Here is a 16,748-nt window from a genome sequence, read left to right on the forward strand (position 1 = left end):
ATTGATATAATACTAAAAAATATTAATAGTTGATCCCCTAACACGTATCCAACATGAATACCAAGAGCTGCGACAAACAGTCGATTAGTTGTCAAACTGAAATGAATTCCAGCTATGTTGTCAATAAGTTAAATAGATAGGTTCACCCTTACTGAGCACTCACCATCTTTTGTCTGCGACATTAAGTTTTGACAAGTTTCACAAACTAAAAGAGGGCATTTAATGCTTGGTTAAATACTTAACTACATAGTCTAACATATTTGTTGATCAGTTATTCCAGCGATTGGTTGATCAACAACAAAACACAGAATGAAATATTTAGTTTCATTTTAAGACAGCATATCCACTTTGTGCTCCCCTAATATTGGTCCAATGGTCCATACCTGAACTATCTCAACCATTAATAAATAGATTGCCATGACATTTTTTAACAGACATCCATGGTGTACTGAGGACAGACTCTTTTGACTTTCATGATATCCCCTGACTTTTTCTTCATCACCGTCACATCATCATTAGACCAAATTCCATGCTGATGGTCGGCACAATGCTGCTTTGAGCTCAATGCTAAGTTCAGCCTCACAGAGTTGCCAACATGTTTGGAGATTCTTACTCTGGTTTTCACAGACAGAGAGTCTACAGGAAGCATGTTAAATGTAAATGGTTTGCCTTTTTTGAAAGCCTCCATGTTATTTCTGTACAGACACTGACATTCAATATACCACAGCTTGTTTGTTTTCATTTTTGTGGGCAGATAAATTCAGTTCAAACCTTAAGATAGACTTTGGGCTTCAGGCAGCTGTCATACACTGTATACAGTAGAAATGTGCTTTCATGGTCACAGTAAGATTAGATAAGGAAAGAGTTTTTACACTTGGCATTTTTAGTATCTTTCTCTTGGCTGTGAGTGTGACATGTCAGGGCCTGCATCAGCAACCCATTCAGTCACTGTCGGGGTGAAACCAGCCGTATTAAAGACAGTGTGTTGGCCTGTGTCGGAAACCGTCGAGCTGCTTTGTGAATTAGAAGCTGTGAAAAGCTCACTGCCACGCAAGAGTCTTTCTAAACCACTTACTGTGTAATTGAAAGTCAGCAGCTGTTTTTTTTTTTTTTTTTTTCTCCTTTTGAGTGTGAATGGCTGTGAATATGCCAGAAGTGCAAGCTGATTAAATCAAATTAAGTCCAGTTTGTTTGCAGGATAAGCCCTTCAGTTTCATCATCTCATTTTCAAGAAGGTGTAGACGATAAGACATCACTTCTCCTGAAATAGTATATTTGAGAAAGACCCTAAAACTATATGTATGCATGTAACATGTGCATTTATATGTTTTAGGAGTGTGTGTATATGACTGGAAATCTTACATACACTACAGTACATGCTGTTGTTTGTATCTGCCTATTCAGATGAGTGTGTATGTTTGGGTGCTTGTGTGTGAGAGAGTGTCTGGGTAAGGGAGGGGGGGGTAGTAGGGATTATCTGAGCGTGTCAGTGCACAACTGTGTCTTGCTTTGTTGCAGTAATGGATTCACATAAAATGAAAGGGAGGATGGAAGCTGAAAATCTGGTTGCATGCTGCCTGAAAAAATTAACGTGGGTTGCCGTAGCAGCAGGCCATGAGGGACAGGTGTTCACATGAGATGCTGGGGAGTTAATTCACTGTGGATCAGGAGAAGGAGAAGCTGGCTGATGGGACTCAGGCTGGGTTAAGAGCTCGGATTCAACTCGACTGTGACTGGGTCATTGTCTACTTTTGATTTCCAGCATGAAATCAGAGAGAAAACTTTTTGTCCTGACAAGCCACTGTCTCTTGAAAAAAAACAAACAAAATTATCCAGCTATGTACATGATTGATGTTCAGTGGCTTGTTATGGCCAGTAGAAGAGACAAGTTAGCATCAGGAAACCAGAGATTTCACTGGTGATAAGTGTTTTGTGGTAATTTCTTAACCCTAACCACTATTGATAACCCTGGTTTCAAGTAGGCGGTAAATATAATTTGGCCGTCTCTAACACATCAGTACTTGTGGCATTGTTAACGGATAAGTTCACTCAAAAATGTATATTCTGTCATTATCTACTCACCCTTCATAGTCCACAAACCATTTTTGGTGCTTAACAGCAAAACATTGTTGCAGCATTCTCCTGAACAACTACAGCAGATATGTATTTGTTTAAAAACGTGAAGGAAAAAATAAAAGGCTCCATGCAGCTCCTCCAGCATAACTAAGTCCCCGGAAGCCCCGAGATCCCAAATTGATTTGAAGAGCTGTTATTTACACCTTTTTGAAAGCCAAAATCTTTAGTGTAGCTGCCAAGTTGAAAGCTTTACGCATATGCTTCTGGCTTCATGTTCAGTGTGCGGCGGCTGTGTTGTTGAGCTGCTGTGATTCATGCCTGCTCCATCTTTACATGGAGGTTGCCTTTTATAATTTATCAATAAATATGATGACTTGATTTTTATTTACCTCCATTGAAAAAGTCCTTGGGAAGTCATCAGTTATCACCTTGTAGTTACATTACGTCTGTGCTACATCACTTTTTTGCTCTCGATCATCAGTGGAATACTAGGCGCACATTTCTCAGTATAATTGTAGAGTAAGCCAGAATTACCAAACATAAATGAATAGATAATGACAGAATTTGACAGTTCTGACACGACTTGAAGGCAGGATGAAGGTTTGACGGATGACATGCCCAGTGAAGAGGTTAAAGATGCTCAGTAGTTAGAAATAACTCTGCGACTGTGTCAGTAACTACATTGCAGCAATTGTAATTCAAACACACCTTTCTTTGTAAGTGTTGAACTTGACTCCACAGAAATCAGTCTGTCCTGATCTGAGAGAACAGAACAGAACAGTAGAGGAGGCATGCTGCATTGTTTCTGCTATTTTTGGTCAACAGTTTTCATCTCGGATGGCAGATAATTTCAGAGCAATGTCTCTGTTACTGTGAACATGACAGATGCTAAGAGTCACTTTCCCTTGAATAGAATTTGGGCTGGAAACAAATGTTAGGCCGTCTGGCTTGTTGCAGTAAGCGTTTGTCATCACCAGTTCTTGGCAGGAAACAGCCTGCACCTTACTATAAAAAACACAGCGGGGAATCCCCAGAAGCACCATTCTCGCAGATTAAAGGAGGGGATCTGCGCACAGCCTGTGTCTTGGCAAATTTAAGTAGCTGATAACAGCAGCGTCGGTTGCCAATTTCTCTTGAATATTAAAAAAAAAAAAAAAACTTTGGTGGAACCGGATTTTTTAAATGAAAACCGAGACTTCAGCTTGACTCAACTACTAGAAATCTGCCCGATTGTCTTTTAGGGTTAAATTTAACTGACATTTACTGCAGCGTTTCAGTGTACAACTGCTAAACTACTCAGATGTTTGGAAAGTATTTGGTTTTCTTCCCGACAGCCTGCCACTGTGTTTCCCTTAGAACATGGTGCAACAGTTGAGGCTCCTGCTTAATTTAGCTTGTGCTGCCTTATTGGCTGCATGATAAAGTATCACCAAACCTAATTATTATTATTATTTTTTTTTTCAAAGTGAGGAAAGATGGTGTAAGGCGTGCCGTAGCTCTGTTGTTTTAAGTCGGAATGTGCTTCATGAAACTAAAGTGGCAGCCAATGAGAATGTGGAAACTCGGGGATTTTCCAGAGGCCTGGTGCTACAAACTCAACAGGAACGTCTACTGTCGTCAACCTCGGGGAGATTGTGAAACAGCACTCGAGTAAGAAGTCCTCTGACTTCTAACTCAGGGGAAGAGAAGTGAGTGGAGGCCACGATTGCGTTTGCGTGTGTGTGTATATATATGTGTGTGGGCGCGGGGTCTGAGTCATTCAGTCCATAATCCAAGACATCGAGGGGGGGTAGCATTCACATAAATTCCCCTGTCACCCCCCTGTCTCCCCCCTGTCTTCCAAGACTTCTCTCTGTTCCTCATTAAGGTCTTGAGAAAGTTGTCAGGATTCATGGAGAGGGCTGGTTGTATCCGGTGTGAACGGATTTAGAAATCCCCTTCCTTCTCTCAGACTGGGGCTGAGAATCTCTTACTATCTCATGGTTAAAGCTGCTACTGTTCGATTAAAAAGCAATTCTTGATGGGCTGTGACTCTCATGTGGCAATTCTTCTGGTTTTAAGACGACATTTACAACAGTATAATCATTTATCCACCATGAAAGCATCAGGTGAATTTACTTTAATTACCATTACAAGTGTAGATAATGCTGCAATCAGTGTTTTTATATTTGCTTGAATGTGGATTATATTGAACGAAAAGCAGTTTTCAGGTACTAACCTAGTTAACAACTTACATTCATTATCTACTAATCTATTGATCATTTTATTCTCCACAAAATGGTGAAAAATATCGATCAGTGTTTCCCAAAACCTGAGATGACGTCCTCAGATGTCTCGTTTTGTCCACAACGCTGAGATATTCACTTTACTATCATCGAGGAAAAATATTCACATTTGAAAAGCTAGAATCAAAGAATTGGGACCGTTTTCTTCTTTAGAAAAATCAAACAACTGAAATAAAATATTGAGAAAAACAAATCTCTTATTCATGGCCATTAATTTGATAGTTAACAGCTAATCCATTAATCAACTTCTCATTACAACTCTAATCTAAAGTCGTTATTTAGTCAAAGTTTTAGTTTATTCATCACTTTGATTTATGACTAAATGCCCACAAAAACTTAATGACGTTTCCATCAGCCTCAGCTGCACCTGGTGCTCATTATCAAAATACTAGCAGATTATTTATCTGTCAATTAATGAGCAACTAATCGTTTCAGGTGTTCTACCAAGGTCATTCACCAAGGTTTTTTTTTATGTCTCCTCATCCTAAATATTGTGTTGTCTGTCATACATAACCTTCAATTTAAAGAAAATAGTTTTTTCCAAGAACTGCTTTAAAATTCAGATGAAGGAAGTTTTGCGCATTGATGCTGAATTTTTCAAGAAGGGAAATCGTGATGCATCTAATAATCAATTCTTTTTGCCACCCTTAGGCGTAGCTGCTGAACTGATGGAGGCTATTATCGCTTGAAGTGTCTGTTTAAATTGCTTTTCAAGCATGAACCATCTTGCAGGCGAACATCTTTGATTATCATGCTGCCCGCCGTGTCCACCCACTCAAGCCTGATATCCATCCTGCTCTGAACACTGTCAATACTAAATGAAGGGAGGTCTTGCCTGTACGCCAGAGCTAACCAAATGTTCTGCTGGTGTGTTGCTCTGTGTCTCAGCATGTGAAAAAGAAAGCACTTTTTAGTGGCTCCTGTAGCATTAAATGAACTAATGACGTGACAACCCTGCTGGATAGAAATGTCTATATATTCCACAGCAGGGTACAGACTGTGGTTAGTGCCTCACAGGGAAACTTTGAAACCAGATGGAGCCTATCCCACACAAAAAAATCATGAAAAGAACAGGAGGAGGAGGAGGAGGAGGGTGGGGGTGAGGGGGATTTGAGACAAATGCTGATGTACTTGGCAGTTCATTTGGGGGGTTTATTAAAATCACCGAACACACCTCCATGTTCACAAGGCCCATGTAGCAGAAGCAACTGTGGTGCAGGAGCAACTAATTTCCCGTTTGGGTTTCAGTAAAAAGAACGAACCAATTAGTTCTTATTGTTTCCTGGTAGGGTTGTTAGAGATCAAGGAGGCTGTAGAGGGGCTTCGACAGGCTGACTCACCATTAACTCTATAAAAAGTGTCATGGACGGTTGGCTCTGCATGCTCGTTCCTGAGGCATTTCTAATATTAGACTAGCCTCAGGCTGCTTCCGCTGAACACTCTCCCACTCGCACATGATCTCACAATACAAGATTGATGTGCTGTGTCCTGGGCTTCGGGGCAAGTTATGAGCTCAGGATGTCTTTTTACCCAACACAGCGCTGACAGGTGGTGACAGGCCATTTTGAAACGATTTGTGAGTAATGGTCAGACCAGAACTGCAACACTGGGCCTCTCTGTGCACCTTTCAACAAGCTGTTAATGTTACATCCTGTCAACAAGGGGGCACACAGGTGAAGGGAACGCTATAAAACAAAGTCTTTCGTGCAGACGTCTACATTTCTCAGTGCCCCTGATAAACGCTGAGAGTAGACAGTTGTGAGAACACATGAAATAAATATTGCTTGTGGTTTCTAGCAACTGTGGCCTGTTAAGACATTTCTGAATTACCTTATTTAAGGGATGAATGCCTGATTAACATGTGGCACACAATGTGTATTATGTAATCTTTGTTAAACACTAGACCTGTTTAATCTGAATGACTTTGGTAATAACTGGGACATGTATGTAGGACTTACATCCCACTGGTTTCATGCAAGACCCGCCCTGCTCTGCCTCTTTATTACCAACACCCCAACACAATTAACGAAGGCAACCAATCAAGAAAAGCAGGGAAGCGATCCGCAGCTATAGAGTCCACCACGTTGCTGTAGTAGCCCAGAACACACAAACCTGGCTCCACAGAAAGCCTTTCATGTTTTAGGGGCCACCATAGGGGAGGGTGAGGCAAGGTCCCATAGGTTGTGATGTCATCACAGTTTGGCTTGCTTTGGTCCAATCAACAGTCTGAGGATATTAAAGATAAGTAAAGAAAAGCAGTAAAGACTCACATCGAAGAAGCAGTAACAGAATAATGTAGATTTTATTAATGTCAAAATAAAAGCATCATGTAGTTGTCAGTAAGTAGAGTAACAAGATAAAACACTGATGTTTGTTCCCGGTCTGTGGCCACAGCGACATAAATATTCAGAGATGAGAAGACAAGCTAGTCATATTTCGTAGTCAGTGGCTCCTGAATTTAGGACACAACAGGAGTGTATGTGGTTGGTGAAGACAGCAGTTGGTTCCTGTCTCTGAATTCATACATTTTAAAAATTAAATGTTCTCATTTCAGCTTACACGCAGATTCAGCCTCACTCCCTGGTTCAGCAGCACAAGCAGCAGCAGCAGCAGCAGCAGTTTGTGGTTCATCAGAGTCAAGCTTCCCAAAGGACGACGGGCCAGCTGCTGCAGACGGCCTCCATTCAACCATCACAGCACCCTGTCCCCGTACTGCCCAAACCTGCTCCACACCAACCCTCCACGCCCAGCCAGCAGGCCACCATCTTCCACTCCACCATCAGCCCCCATGCCCTCCACTCCTCCCTCAACCATGCCAAAGCCCAGCCTGTCCAACTCACTGCCATCAACCTACAAATACAGCCAACGGTGAGTACAGCTACACACAACAAGGTATTGAACAAATGAGTTAAGCAGGATTGCTGATGTTAGCATTCAGGGTCTTGTTTGAAAAGCTTGAAAAAAATAAAGGTGGAACTTGTCTCATACATTTAGTGCAGGGTGGCACTAATTATGAGTGCTTTTTAATTAGGAAGGATCCCTAATTGTTGTTGTTTTTCATAATCCGAGCACGCCAGGCAGAGGAAGTCAATAAAGAAGGCTCCGGATCCTAAAATCATTTTACATCTTAACAATACAATATGGTGCACTAGGTGCCTCCTTTTGTCCCGTTTTCCCCCCTCCCAAGGAAAAAGGTACTTAGGAGGGTATTTGCAGTAAAATATTAGCCATTTTGTGTATTTCCAGAATTGTGTAACCAATGTGATTATTTCATTCTGTCCTCCATTTGTTTCTAATAGGACAAGACTCTCTGTCCTACTTAAAATCCTGACTCTTTGTTTTGTAAGCAGTCCTCAAGTGGTAACCAGCAAAACAAAAACTGTGGTTTCAAAAACACCCACTGAATCCATTTCTACTCCAAGACATACATGTTGAAAAAACCCAGGAATCCTCTGAGTTTGGGATTCCTGGTGTTATATTTTTCCACTGGTGTGATATTTTCCAAGCCTAATGTTTTTCACTTTTTGAGTCGCTGACATTAAAAATACTAACATCCCCTGATCTGTCTTTTAAATTTGGCCTCAGATGCAGTTTTGTCACGTTCCCTCTTCTACTTTTTGTTTCCCTGTCGCACATCACAGGCCGCTCGACTGCTTCAGGACTGTAAAGACAAGCCTACGTCACTGGTGGTCAGAGAGACGTGTCAAACCCCCAACACGCAGCAACAGCAGCCACAACAGCAGCAACCTGCACCTTTGCCATCACAACCCGCTAAGCCTGTAGAGCAGCCCAAAGTTGACCCAGGGCCGCCAGCTGTGCAACCACAAGGTAATGATTCATCATAATTTCCTAAATTAAGTTACTCTCTGTAGAGCATTCGCACATTTTGCTAAACAAAGTCTTAACCATTTAGCCACTGAGACTGGTACCAGTTTAAGAACTGAGTCACAACTTTTTTTTCCCCCTTGACTCAGAACACGTATCATCATATCTGCTCTGTTCTCCTTGAAATAAACAACTCGTCAGTGGCGAAGAGGAAAAATCAATGTTTGTTTACTTGTAATTCAGAGCACATCGTGTCTGCAGCACATCTAGTTTCACTTTTCTTTGTCTCTTATTGCTTTGTTGTGTTCTCCGTGGTGTCCCTGTGCTGTGGCCAATAAGCTCACAACGATTTACACAATGCTTTGTTGTGCACAAACATTTAAACCCAAAACAATAAAACACTAATAGATGAGTAAAATTCTACTGTAGGAAAATGGAGAAATTATCAGATGAATACAGTAATGTAACCAGACTCATAAATGTATTATTGTTTTATTGTTATTATGATAATACAACAGTGCATTTTACATTAACATATGGTCTATCCAAACTGACACAATGCGTTACATCTTTTTTTTTATATATTATCATCTTTCACATTTACATATTCTGTGGTGAATACTCGGCACCTTCCTACAAATGGTTTAAACTATTTTTTCATACTGTTATCTTGACTTTTTCTTGCTTTTTATCTTTCCTTATATTTTTCCTATGTATTACATTTATCTCATTGCACCAGAACACCAAGGCAAATTTCAAATAAGTGGAACCTATCGACAAAGATGAAGATGGGTGATTCGTCTCCACTTACCCTCAATGTATACAAATGAATCCAGAATATCACTGGTAGGAGCGCTGTCGTATTGTGCTTTTGTCATTATTTGATCCCAGAGTCTGTGTGGTACTGACGGGGCAGTGGAGCCGCTGTACAGAGTGAGCGCTCATGCTCTACATTTTCATAGCATAAAATAACTAGTTAACGCTCAACTTATGAGAAGAATGAACTACCCAAGAAGACATAAAACCATCTTTGGGAGAAATGTATTTGAGTTGTACTTCTGTTTTAATCCCTTCTGCTTGACTTCACTTTTTGGGAGCAGTCTTGTTGTCCATCTTTACATGCATTCGATGATGAAAACCTGATTCTGGCTTTGTTTCCTGTGATTATATGTTGGACATTTTGGCAAACGCTGTGATAGTTGTATGTTGAGGCTAATAAACAGGTAAGTAAATGTATTTTTAAGTAGTACGTGAGTTTTAACCTGAGATATAAACTACTTGCAGGGATGAAACTTGCTGCTTTTCCATCTCAGACCAGCTTTGGTTCATTAGACAATATCTGAGGAATGCGTGTGTCGTACGCTGCTATGACTGTAGCTGGGGAGATTCAAAAGTTTCTAAACTTTGGACAAACTACTTTTGATTTGTGGCTAGACTTTAAAGTGCATCTTGCAAATGTAATCCAGTTAAAAAGCTTTTAGCTGCTTATATCAAGGAAATCCCAAGAATATTGCTTTGTCAGTGACTTGTGTTTTCATATCGCAGCATTTTGTGCTTATTGTGCACGTTATGTCAGCCAGGTGATTTAGATGAAAGGGATCAGACGGGTTCTGATAAGTGATTTTGGTGGTCAGTGGCAGTGGCAGTGCACGATGCAGCAGCTGAGCACAAACTCATCTGGGGTGCACTTTCTAAATGTTGACATGAATCAGTTTCTATGGTGATATATTTCTTCTCAATGGTTGGAAATAGTGCTAATGCTGTGTTTCTTGTAAAATGAAACATTCTGCTGACCACAAATTGCTGTTTATGGCTGGTGAGTTGGGTGTGATGTGCTGTGGAGGGGCACTGCTCAGCCACCAGAGCAGGAAAATATTTCTGTAATCCACCCTGACGAAGATCAGCTTCTGCTCGCTCACTGCAGGAGAATGTAACATTTTAAGAGAAGAGCATCCAGAGAAAGGCTGTTATTCAGTCAAACTGGCTTATTGGGGATAAAAAAAAAAAGGTTACCAGCTCAAAAGGTTACATGTCGTGAATATCTTTAGTCTTGCTAACAGAAATTTGGAGAAGCTGTCACTTCTCTTTGTAGCATTTAAATAGGAGTGTATACAGATTAGAGGCCATCGCATTGATGAACTCCACAGAATATAAAGACTGCAGCCCACCAGAGGAACGAGGAGTCTGAGGTCATGTTTATCAGAAGGCTGATGAAGTAATAACATCCCAGAGTGGTAGAAAACACTACATCTTCTGAGAAAGTTTTGCACATTTCAAATGTTTTATAGATTGGGATGATGCTTTTTACATACTAGTGCTGATGCAGTACTGATAGATGCATCAATTTATTTATCTCAGGGACAAATGAACAGCAAGGTTGAGAAGCAGCAGCTCTCTTAATGTGGCCATGACTTTAAATGCAGTGTTTCCCCTGGAAGTAAAATAAACTAGAGGGGTTAAATGGGATGTGACCAAGTCCCCCTGGATTGGCACCAGGCTTTGAATCCATTTTGACACAGTGGCCAAACCTTGTAAATACAGAGTCATATGAGGCCCAAAAAGACTTTTTTCCCATGAGTTTATATTTTTAGATAAGGGGCTGTAAAACGGTAAATTAGAGCCGCACGATGAAAATCAAAATCAGCCAAGGGGCTAAACCAGAAATGGGCTGACTTAGCTGGACCCTAAAATGTAGAAGATTCTGGCCTTTTTATACCTGAGAAGTCAAACTTTAAAGGCTTCAGGTGAAACGCACAATTACCTTGTTTCTGGCGCCCCCCTCATTCCTTTGAACGCTGTTCAGCGGCGCTTCGAAGCCCAAAAAAGCTCAACTTCCCGGGTATAAATATACTGTCCTGTTGGGCCCATGTAGCGTACGCACTGGAGACTTCTGCCAAACAATCTGGCTAACTTCTGGTTTAGTGCTCGGCGAACTGACGATCCAAAAAATGTTCAACAATGTAAGCTTATGGGGAAATGTATTTTGGGGGGCCTCAGTGCATCATGTGGTGATGTAATCATCAACAAAAGCATAACATAAATATATATGTCACTCACAAATGAATTTAAAGTGACTAGGAGGAATTTTTATGTGTTTACGAAAGAGTCTCGTGAACAAGACAATCATCATTTTTTATATAGTTATTATTAATGCCTGTTCTCTGGTCCGATCACAGATATCACATTTAAGATCACCTCCACATAAATAAGAGCTATGATTCAGTATTTAGAGATATTTCTGTTGTGTGGTTGAAGTTTTTGTTGAGGGGGCCACAGATGTGGTGGGGGACGTGGACTCGGGACCTGCAGTATCTTTGCCCGGCCCTGCTGAAAACATGCGCGCATGTTTATTATTCGCTTTCCTGGTCTGTAGTTTGATTACAGTCCAATAAATAAAAACATTTTGGGTGTCGGGCTGAAGCAGGAGACAGTCTTCGTGCGTCAGGTTCATGCTGAGATGTGTGATCATGCAGCAGCAGCAGCAGCCGGAGGAGACGAGCCTCTGTGGGAGGAAACGGGGAGGCGGGTCCTGGTTTTTAAAGGCTTTTCTTTGACGGTCTGAAGCGGCGCTGCACATCAAAACCAGCCCTCGGTGTGAGACAGCGGCGGCGGCAGGTCGACGTGTTGTCGGATCGTAACAGCGACAAACACACAGCAACAAAAAAACCGCACATGTTTACTCTGTGAAGGCGGCGGTAAGAACAACTTTCCTCTCGCAGCACCGCTGGCTTTTTGTTTACTTTCGCTTTGTGGGGCTTCAGCTGAGTCGTGTTGTGATGGCCGGAGACAGACGCGATGGATTTACTGTTTGTTATTGATCGACGTTGTGCCAGTAGGTCAAATGTGAGGTTATTATTAGACCGTCGACAGCTGAAAAAGTTATTTAAAATCAGCGGACCGATCAGTGAATGTGACTGGATACTGATTTGCATGTAGATGGCTGCTGTGTTGATGTTATTATTATTATGAGTCTGGTGTTATTATTTGTGATTATATAAAGATAACAAACACGATATGTATCTCGGTAAGTAACACATAAAGTATTTATTTAAACCTTAGCTCAGAAGTTTAAATGATGTAAATCACCTCTTAAATATGAACCATGATAGTGGATATAATGAGTTTGCAAGCCTCCATTTTGCTGCTATAAGTGGAATTAATTATTATTCCCTTGTTAATTCATCAGCTGATTGGTTTTTTGGTCAGTTGTTGGATCTATAAGAGGCTAGAACATACTGATAAATGGCCATCACAGATTTCTTAAGTGCAATTATTCACATTTGAGAAGCTGGGATCAGAAAATATGCTGCATTTTTAATTAAAAATTGAATCATATAATTAATCCAGAGCTGTTTTATCCTTTTGTATTACTTTCTTCATTAACTGATGGATTGTTTTGCCTCTAAAATGTCACAAAACTGAAACATTTGAGCGCATTTCTGTGTTTCTGTAAAGCACTTTGAATGCTTGTGTCTGATTGGCACTATAAAATAAACTTGCCTCATCCAAAGCCCATTTCCAGGAGGCTTTTAAGTCTGACCCACAAGCCAGAATCCATAAATATTCAGTACATCATAACATCTGACAAGAAACAACCATCACAGCCTCATTCAAGACGGAGTAACAAGAGAATGTTTGTCATTCTTCCCCTGAAACATGACAGGAATGATTAATCACCTCCTTTCTTTCAGCTCTAATATCGTTCAGACTCACTCCGCTGGTGACCGGCTCTCACATGCTCTCCTGTATTAACTGGCTGGTGTTGTATTCATTTGTTTTTCTGATCAGGAGGGGGCACAACCAAGAGGCCGAGCGCTGCACCTGGGACCCCACCTCCAGCCATGACCTCAGGAAATGAGAACGAGGCGCCCACCGTGACGGGCACCACGCCGCAGAACGGAGAGAACAAACCGCCCCAGGCCATCGTCAAGCCCCAGGTCCTCACACATGTCATCGAGGGCTTTGTCATCCAGGAGGGAGCCGAGCCGTTCCCCGTGTGTGTAAGTGGCCCCGTATCGGCTTTGCTAGGAACACGACGTGATAAACAACCCACAAGCCACCTCACTCTCCAGAGTGTAGTCGCCTGCAGGGAGCCGTCAGACGGAAACACACACGCCCTGTGTTACTACTACTAGTGGCAGCTCACAGCTTCTGTCTGATTCAGTCATTAATTATAGTGAGGTGAGACTCTGTCGCTGAAAGAGTGCAGATGGATGAAGGGGTGTGTGTAATGAGCTGCATATTGAAGCATCTCAAGGCAGAAAAAAAAAATCCCTCCTGTAATCTGTCATGTCCTGTAAAATAGATGTTGTAATATCTGATATTGTTTATCTGGTGTATCTGTGAGCCTGTGGCTGACATTTCTTCATTCATCACTGAAGCCTTTTGTTACAGCAACATAATTACGTGTGCTTATTGTGATTTCTCACTGCCTCCTACTGGACATGTGCTGAAAATGCCCAGTTTATTTACATACATGTGAGCTTAACAAGCCCAATGAATTCCTGTTGTTATGCAGCATGAATGAACACAGTGTTTATATTTGTATCATATATTCACCCAGTACTGCAGTTACTTTTCTCTGTTATTGATTGTTAATGTTAATTTTCTCTCTTAATCGATCTCGTGTTTATTCTGTGAAATGTAGAAAATGTAAATATGAGATCAGAGAGGCTAAAACAACGTCTTCAGATGACTAAATCTGTCTGAACAACGGTTCAAAAACCTCAAAGATATTCAATTTAAACCCTCACCCTGATGCAGTTTAACCATACTGTCAGTAACAGTCATCATACCTGTTGTTTCTTATCCCTGCAGAGTGTCACGTTTCATTTTGGTAGATTTGTTAATATCCTCCCTCTTCCTGTCTTCAGGTGGAGCGTCTGCCCATTCTCATCGACAGCCCAAAGAAGCACGATCACCAGCTCTCCTCAGACCCCGACAAAACCCCGGTCAGCAATGCAGCGAACACCGACTCCGAGCCCGAGGACATGAGCCAGCCAGGTGAGACAAAAAGCATCAGACAGGTACAGCAGGCTGTGTGTATCAGTGTGTGTCACACAGTACCGATGCTCGTGAAACTGATCCGATTTCTCTCTGAGGCTTGTGAAAATCTGATACTGTTGGAGAAGGTTTATGATGCACAAACCATAATTTTCCTAACACTCAGTTACTGCAATGTGTAATGTAGTGTAATGTTACTGTAGTTTAAATGATACAGGCCTTACAAACAGCCCCGAGCTGCTGTGATAAACGATGACAGGAGCCGGTGCTGCACTCACCGTCCTGTGTCATCAGAGAACAGGATGCCCTCAGCGTAATCACATGCTGCTGCATGTCTCCACTGACTCACTTGACCTGTGGGTGGCTCCATCTTTTCTGACAGACAGAAAACCAACCTGCTACATGTTGTAGCTGCTCCAGTAGTGTTCTTAGACTGTAGTTATTAAAGGTGGATAACATAGAAAGGTTGAAAGGTGAAACACGTGCAGGAAGTGGATCAGTGACATTTGGCTGATGGCTAATCTGCTTATGACTGCGTTCAGACCGTCTCGAGCATCTTATTTATTTAAATGGAGGCAGTCAATTAATGCTGTGGTTCAATACTTCAATACATCCTAATGTTCATTTTGTTAATTTTGGTCCCATTAAGAGTAAAATAGACAGTGAAGCAGGGTGTACTTTAGGTCATGGCTACCTTGTGAAGACGCTACCAAGTGTATCCTCACAGTAAGATTCACTTAAGGTACATCTTCTCGTCCAAATATGGTCACTTAGGCTGAAAAGTTAACATAACAAAGAGCTCCAGTCTTTGAAACTAACTTTCGTAGTGGCCAAACCCTGTAAGTACAACATCACGTGGTGCACTGGGGCCACCATGTGATAGACGTGACGATAGATCTCTCTTTTTTCTTTTTTTTTAGTTCATGATTATTCTAATATCCTAAAGTGTTTCTTATTTCAGTGATCACAGTTTTGTGGTTTCTGTACAGAAGAAGACCTCATTTATCACCCGTCTCGTGTTTCCCCTCTAATAGAAAAAGATCAAGAACCGAAGCTGACGTGTGAATACTGCGGCTGGGTCGACTTTGCCTACACATTCAAAGGCTCGAAAAGATTCTGCTCTGTGGTTTGTGCAAAGAGGCAAGACACCGTTCTGATTTCACATTTCTTCATTTTTAACAAATAATTTAGAAGATTAGTGACATCGTGTGAAAAGGCTCTAATGAAGGACTTCTCTGGACAGGTACAACGTGGGCTGTACGAAGCGGATCGGCCTCTTCCACCCAGAGAGGACTAAACCAGCCAGTCGCTGGCGCAGAAGATCTCAGGGCCGCCCGGCTATGGAGGCGAAGAAGCAGGTACGTGACCCGCTCTCACACACGCTCCCTCGCCGCTGTAAAACTTCCTCATCAACACTTTACCGCTCAACACATACTGCTTCTGCTGCACATTTTATGCTCTGCACTTTTCACGCCTCATGCTCTTTAATGAATTTGGGCCATGATTTGTGTCCGCGTCTGATTATGTCCCTCTGTCTTTAAAGGGTCATTAAGTGCTCTATGATCTTTGTCAACGTTTATTGGTGACCAGTAGGAATAGAAAAGCATTAGTAGCGATTTTCTGCCTCCTGGGCACGTTATACAGACGTCAAGAAACAACCGGATTTGCAGGGTCTTTGCCACTCATCTAACTCATCTAACAGCCTTTAATGACAAACTAAAGTCACATTTTTCCAAAGGGGACAAGTCATTAAGATGATGAAGGCATACATTCTTCAGAAATGTACAGATAACACAGTCTATCACAGGATTTAATGCTGAAGAATCGTTTTTTTTTTCCTTGGCTCAAGAACAATCATTTTGAGGTTTTATCGCGACTAATGTAACGCCTCGAGGGTCTTGAACCTCCAGTGGGGGGTGCTTTTGTTTCATGTTTGGACCAGGAACTGAGTTTCATAATCCAGAGGGTTCAGCACCTGACAAAGTAATTTTTGAGCCGTTGGTATCGATCCAACAACCCCATCATCTCCCTGCAGGTGTATTATACTCGTGCACTGAAGCAGTTGTGCGGTATAAATCTTACTTATTGCCCTCTTAATCTCTGCCGCGTCTTCATACTATGTCCCAGCGGTGTTTTACTGATGAGCCATCAATATCTCCTTGACGTCACGCCTGCCTGATTTCATTTTCAGAAGCTGTCCCCCACACCGCAGCAGACTCAAGGCGGTTCTATATCCTCGCCACATCCCTCGCAGCCCAGTCAGGAGGAGTCCAGCCCGTGTTCGGACATGTCCAGCTACGAGGAGCCGCCGTCTCCCTTGTCGGCAGCCAGCTCGGGACCTCCTGCTCCTGCCCCGGCCCCAGCCCAGGTCCCCGTCCACCGGCATCCGAGCAGGGCCTTGGACCACGAGGGCTGCGGCGGGAGGGATGCACCATCGCTCTGTCAGCGCTTCTTACCAAACGACCCCACCAGGTGGAATGTGGAGGAGGTTTACGAGTTCATCCGTTCACTGCCAGGTGAGTGGAGTAAACACAGATCCCCCATGATGCATCACAAACA

At 42.1% G+C, this 16,748-nt stretch overlaps 1 protein-coding gene across 1 annotated transcript in view; it reads left to right on the top strand.

Moving 5' to 3' along the window:
• phc2b (polyhomeotic homolog 2b (Drosophila)) overlaps nt 1-16,748 on the top strand; it is a 39,839-nt gene that overhangs the window by 20,531 nt on the left and 2,560 nt on the right. Inside the window, exons 8-14 of the mRNA XM_037101870.1 lie at nt 6,916-7,229; nt 8,003-8,189; nt 12,975-13,186; nt 14,060-14,189; nt 15,224-15,329; nt 15,433-15,547; nt 16,381-16,705. Of these exons, the coding sequence (XP_036957765.1) occupies nt 6,916-7,229; nt 8,003-8,189; nt 12,975-13,186; nt 14,060-14,189; nt 15,224-15,329; nt 15,433-15,547; nt 16,381-16,705 (1,389 nt within the window). The remainder of the gene's footprint in view (nt 1-6,915; nt 7,230-8,002; nt 8,190-12,974; nt 13,187-14,059; nt 14,190-15,223; nt 15,330-15,432; nt 15,548-16,380; nt 16,706-16,748) is intronic.

The sequence above is a fragment of the Acanthopagrus latus genome, chromosome 6 (assembly GCF_904848185.1).
Source record: "Acanthopagrus latus isolate v.2019 chromosome 6, fAcaLat1.1, whole genome shotgun sequence".
NCBI classification, from domain to species: domain Eukaryota; kingdom Metazoa; phylum Chordata; class Actinopteri; order Spariformes; family Sparidae; genus Acanthopagrus; species Acanthopagrus latus.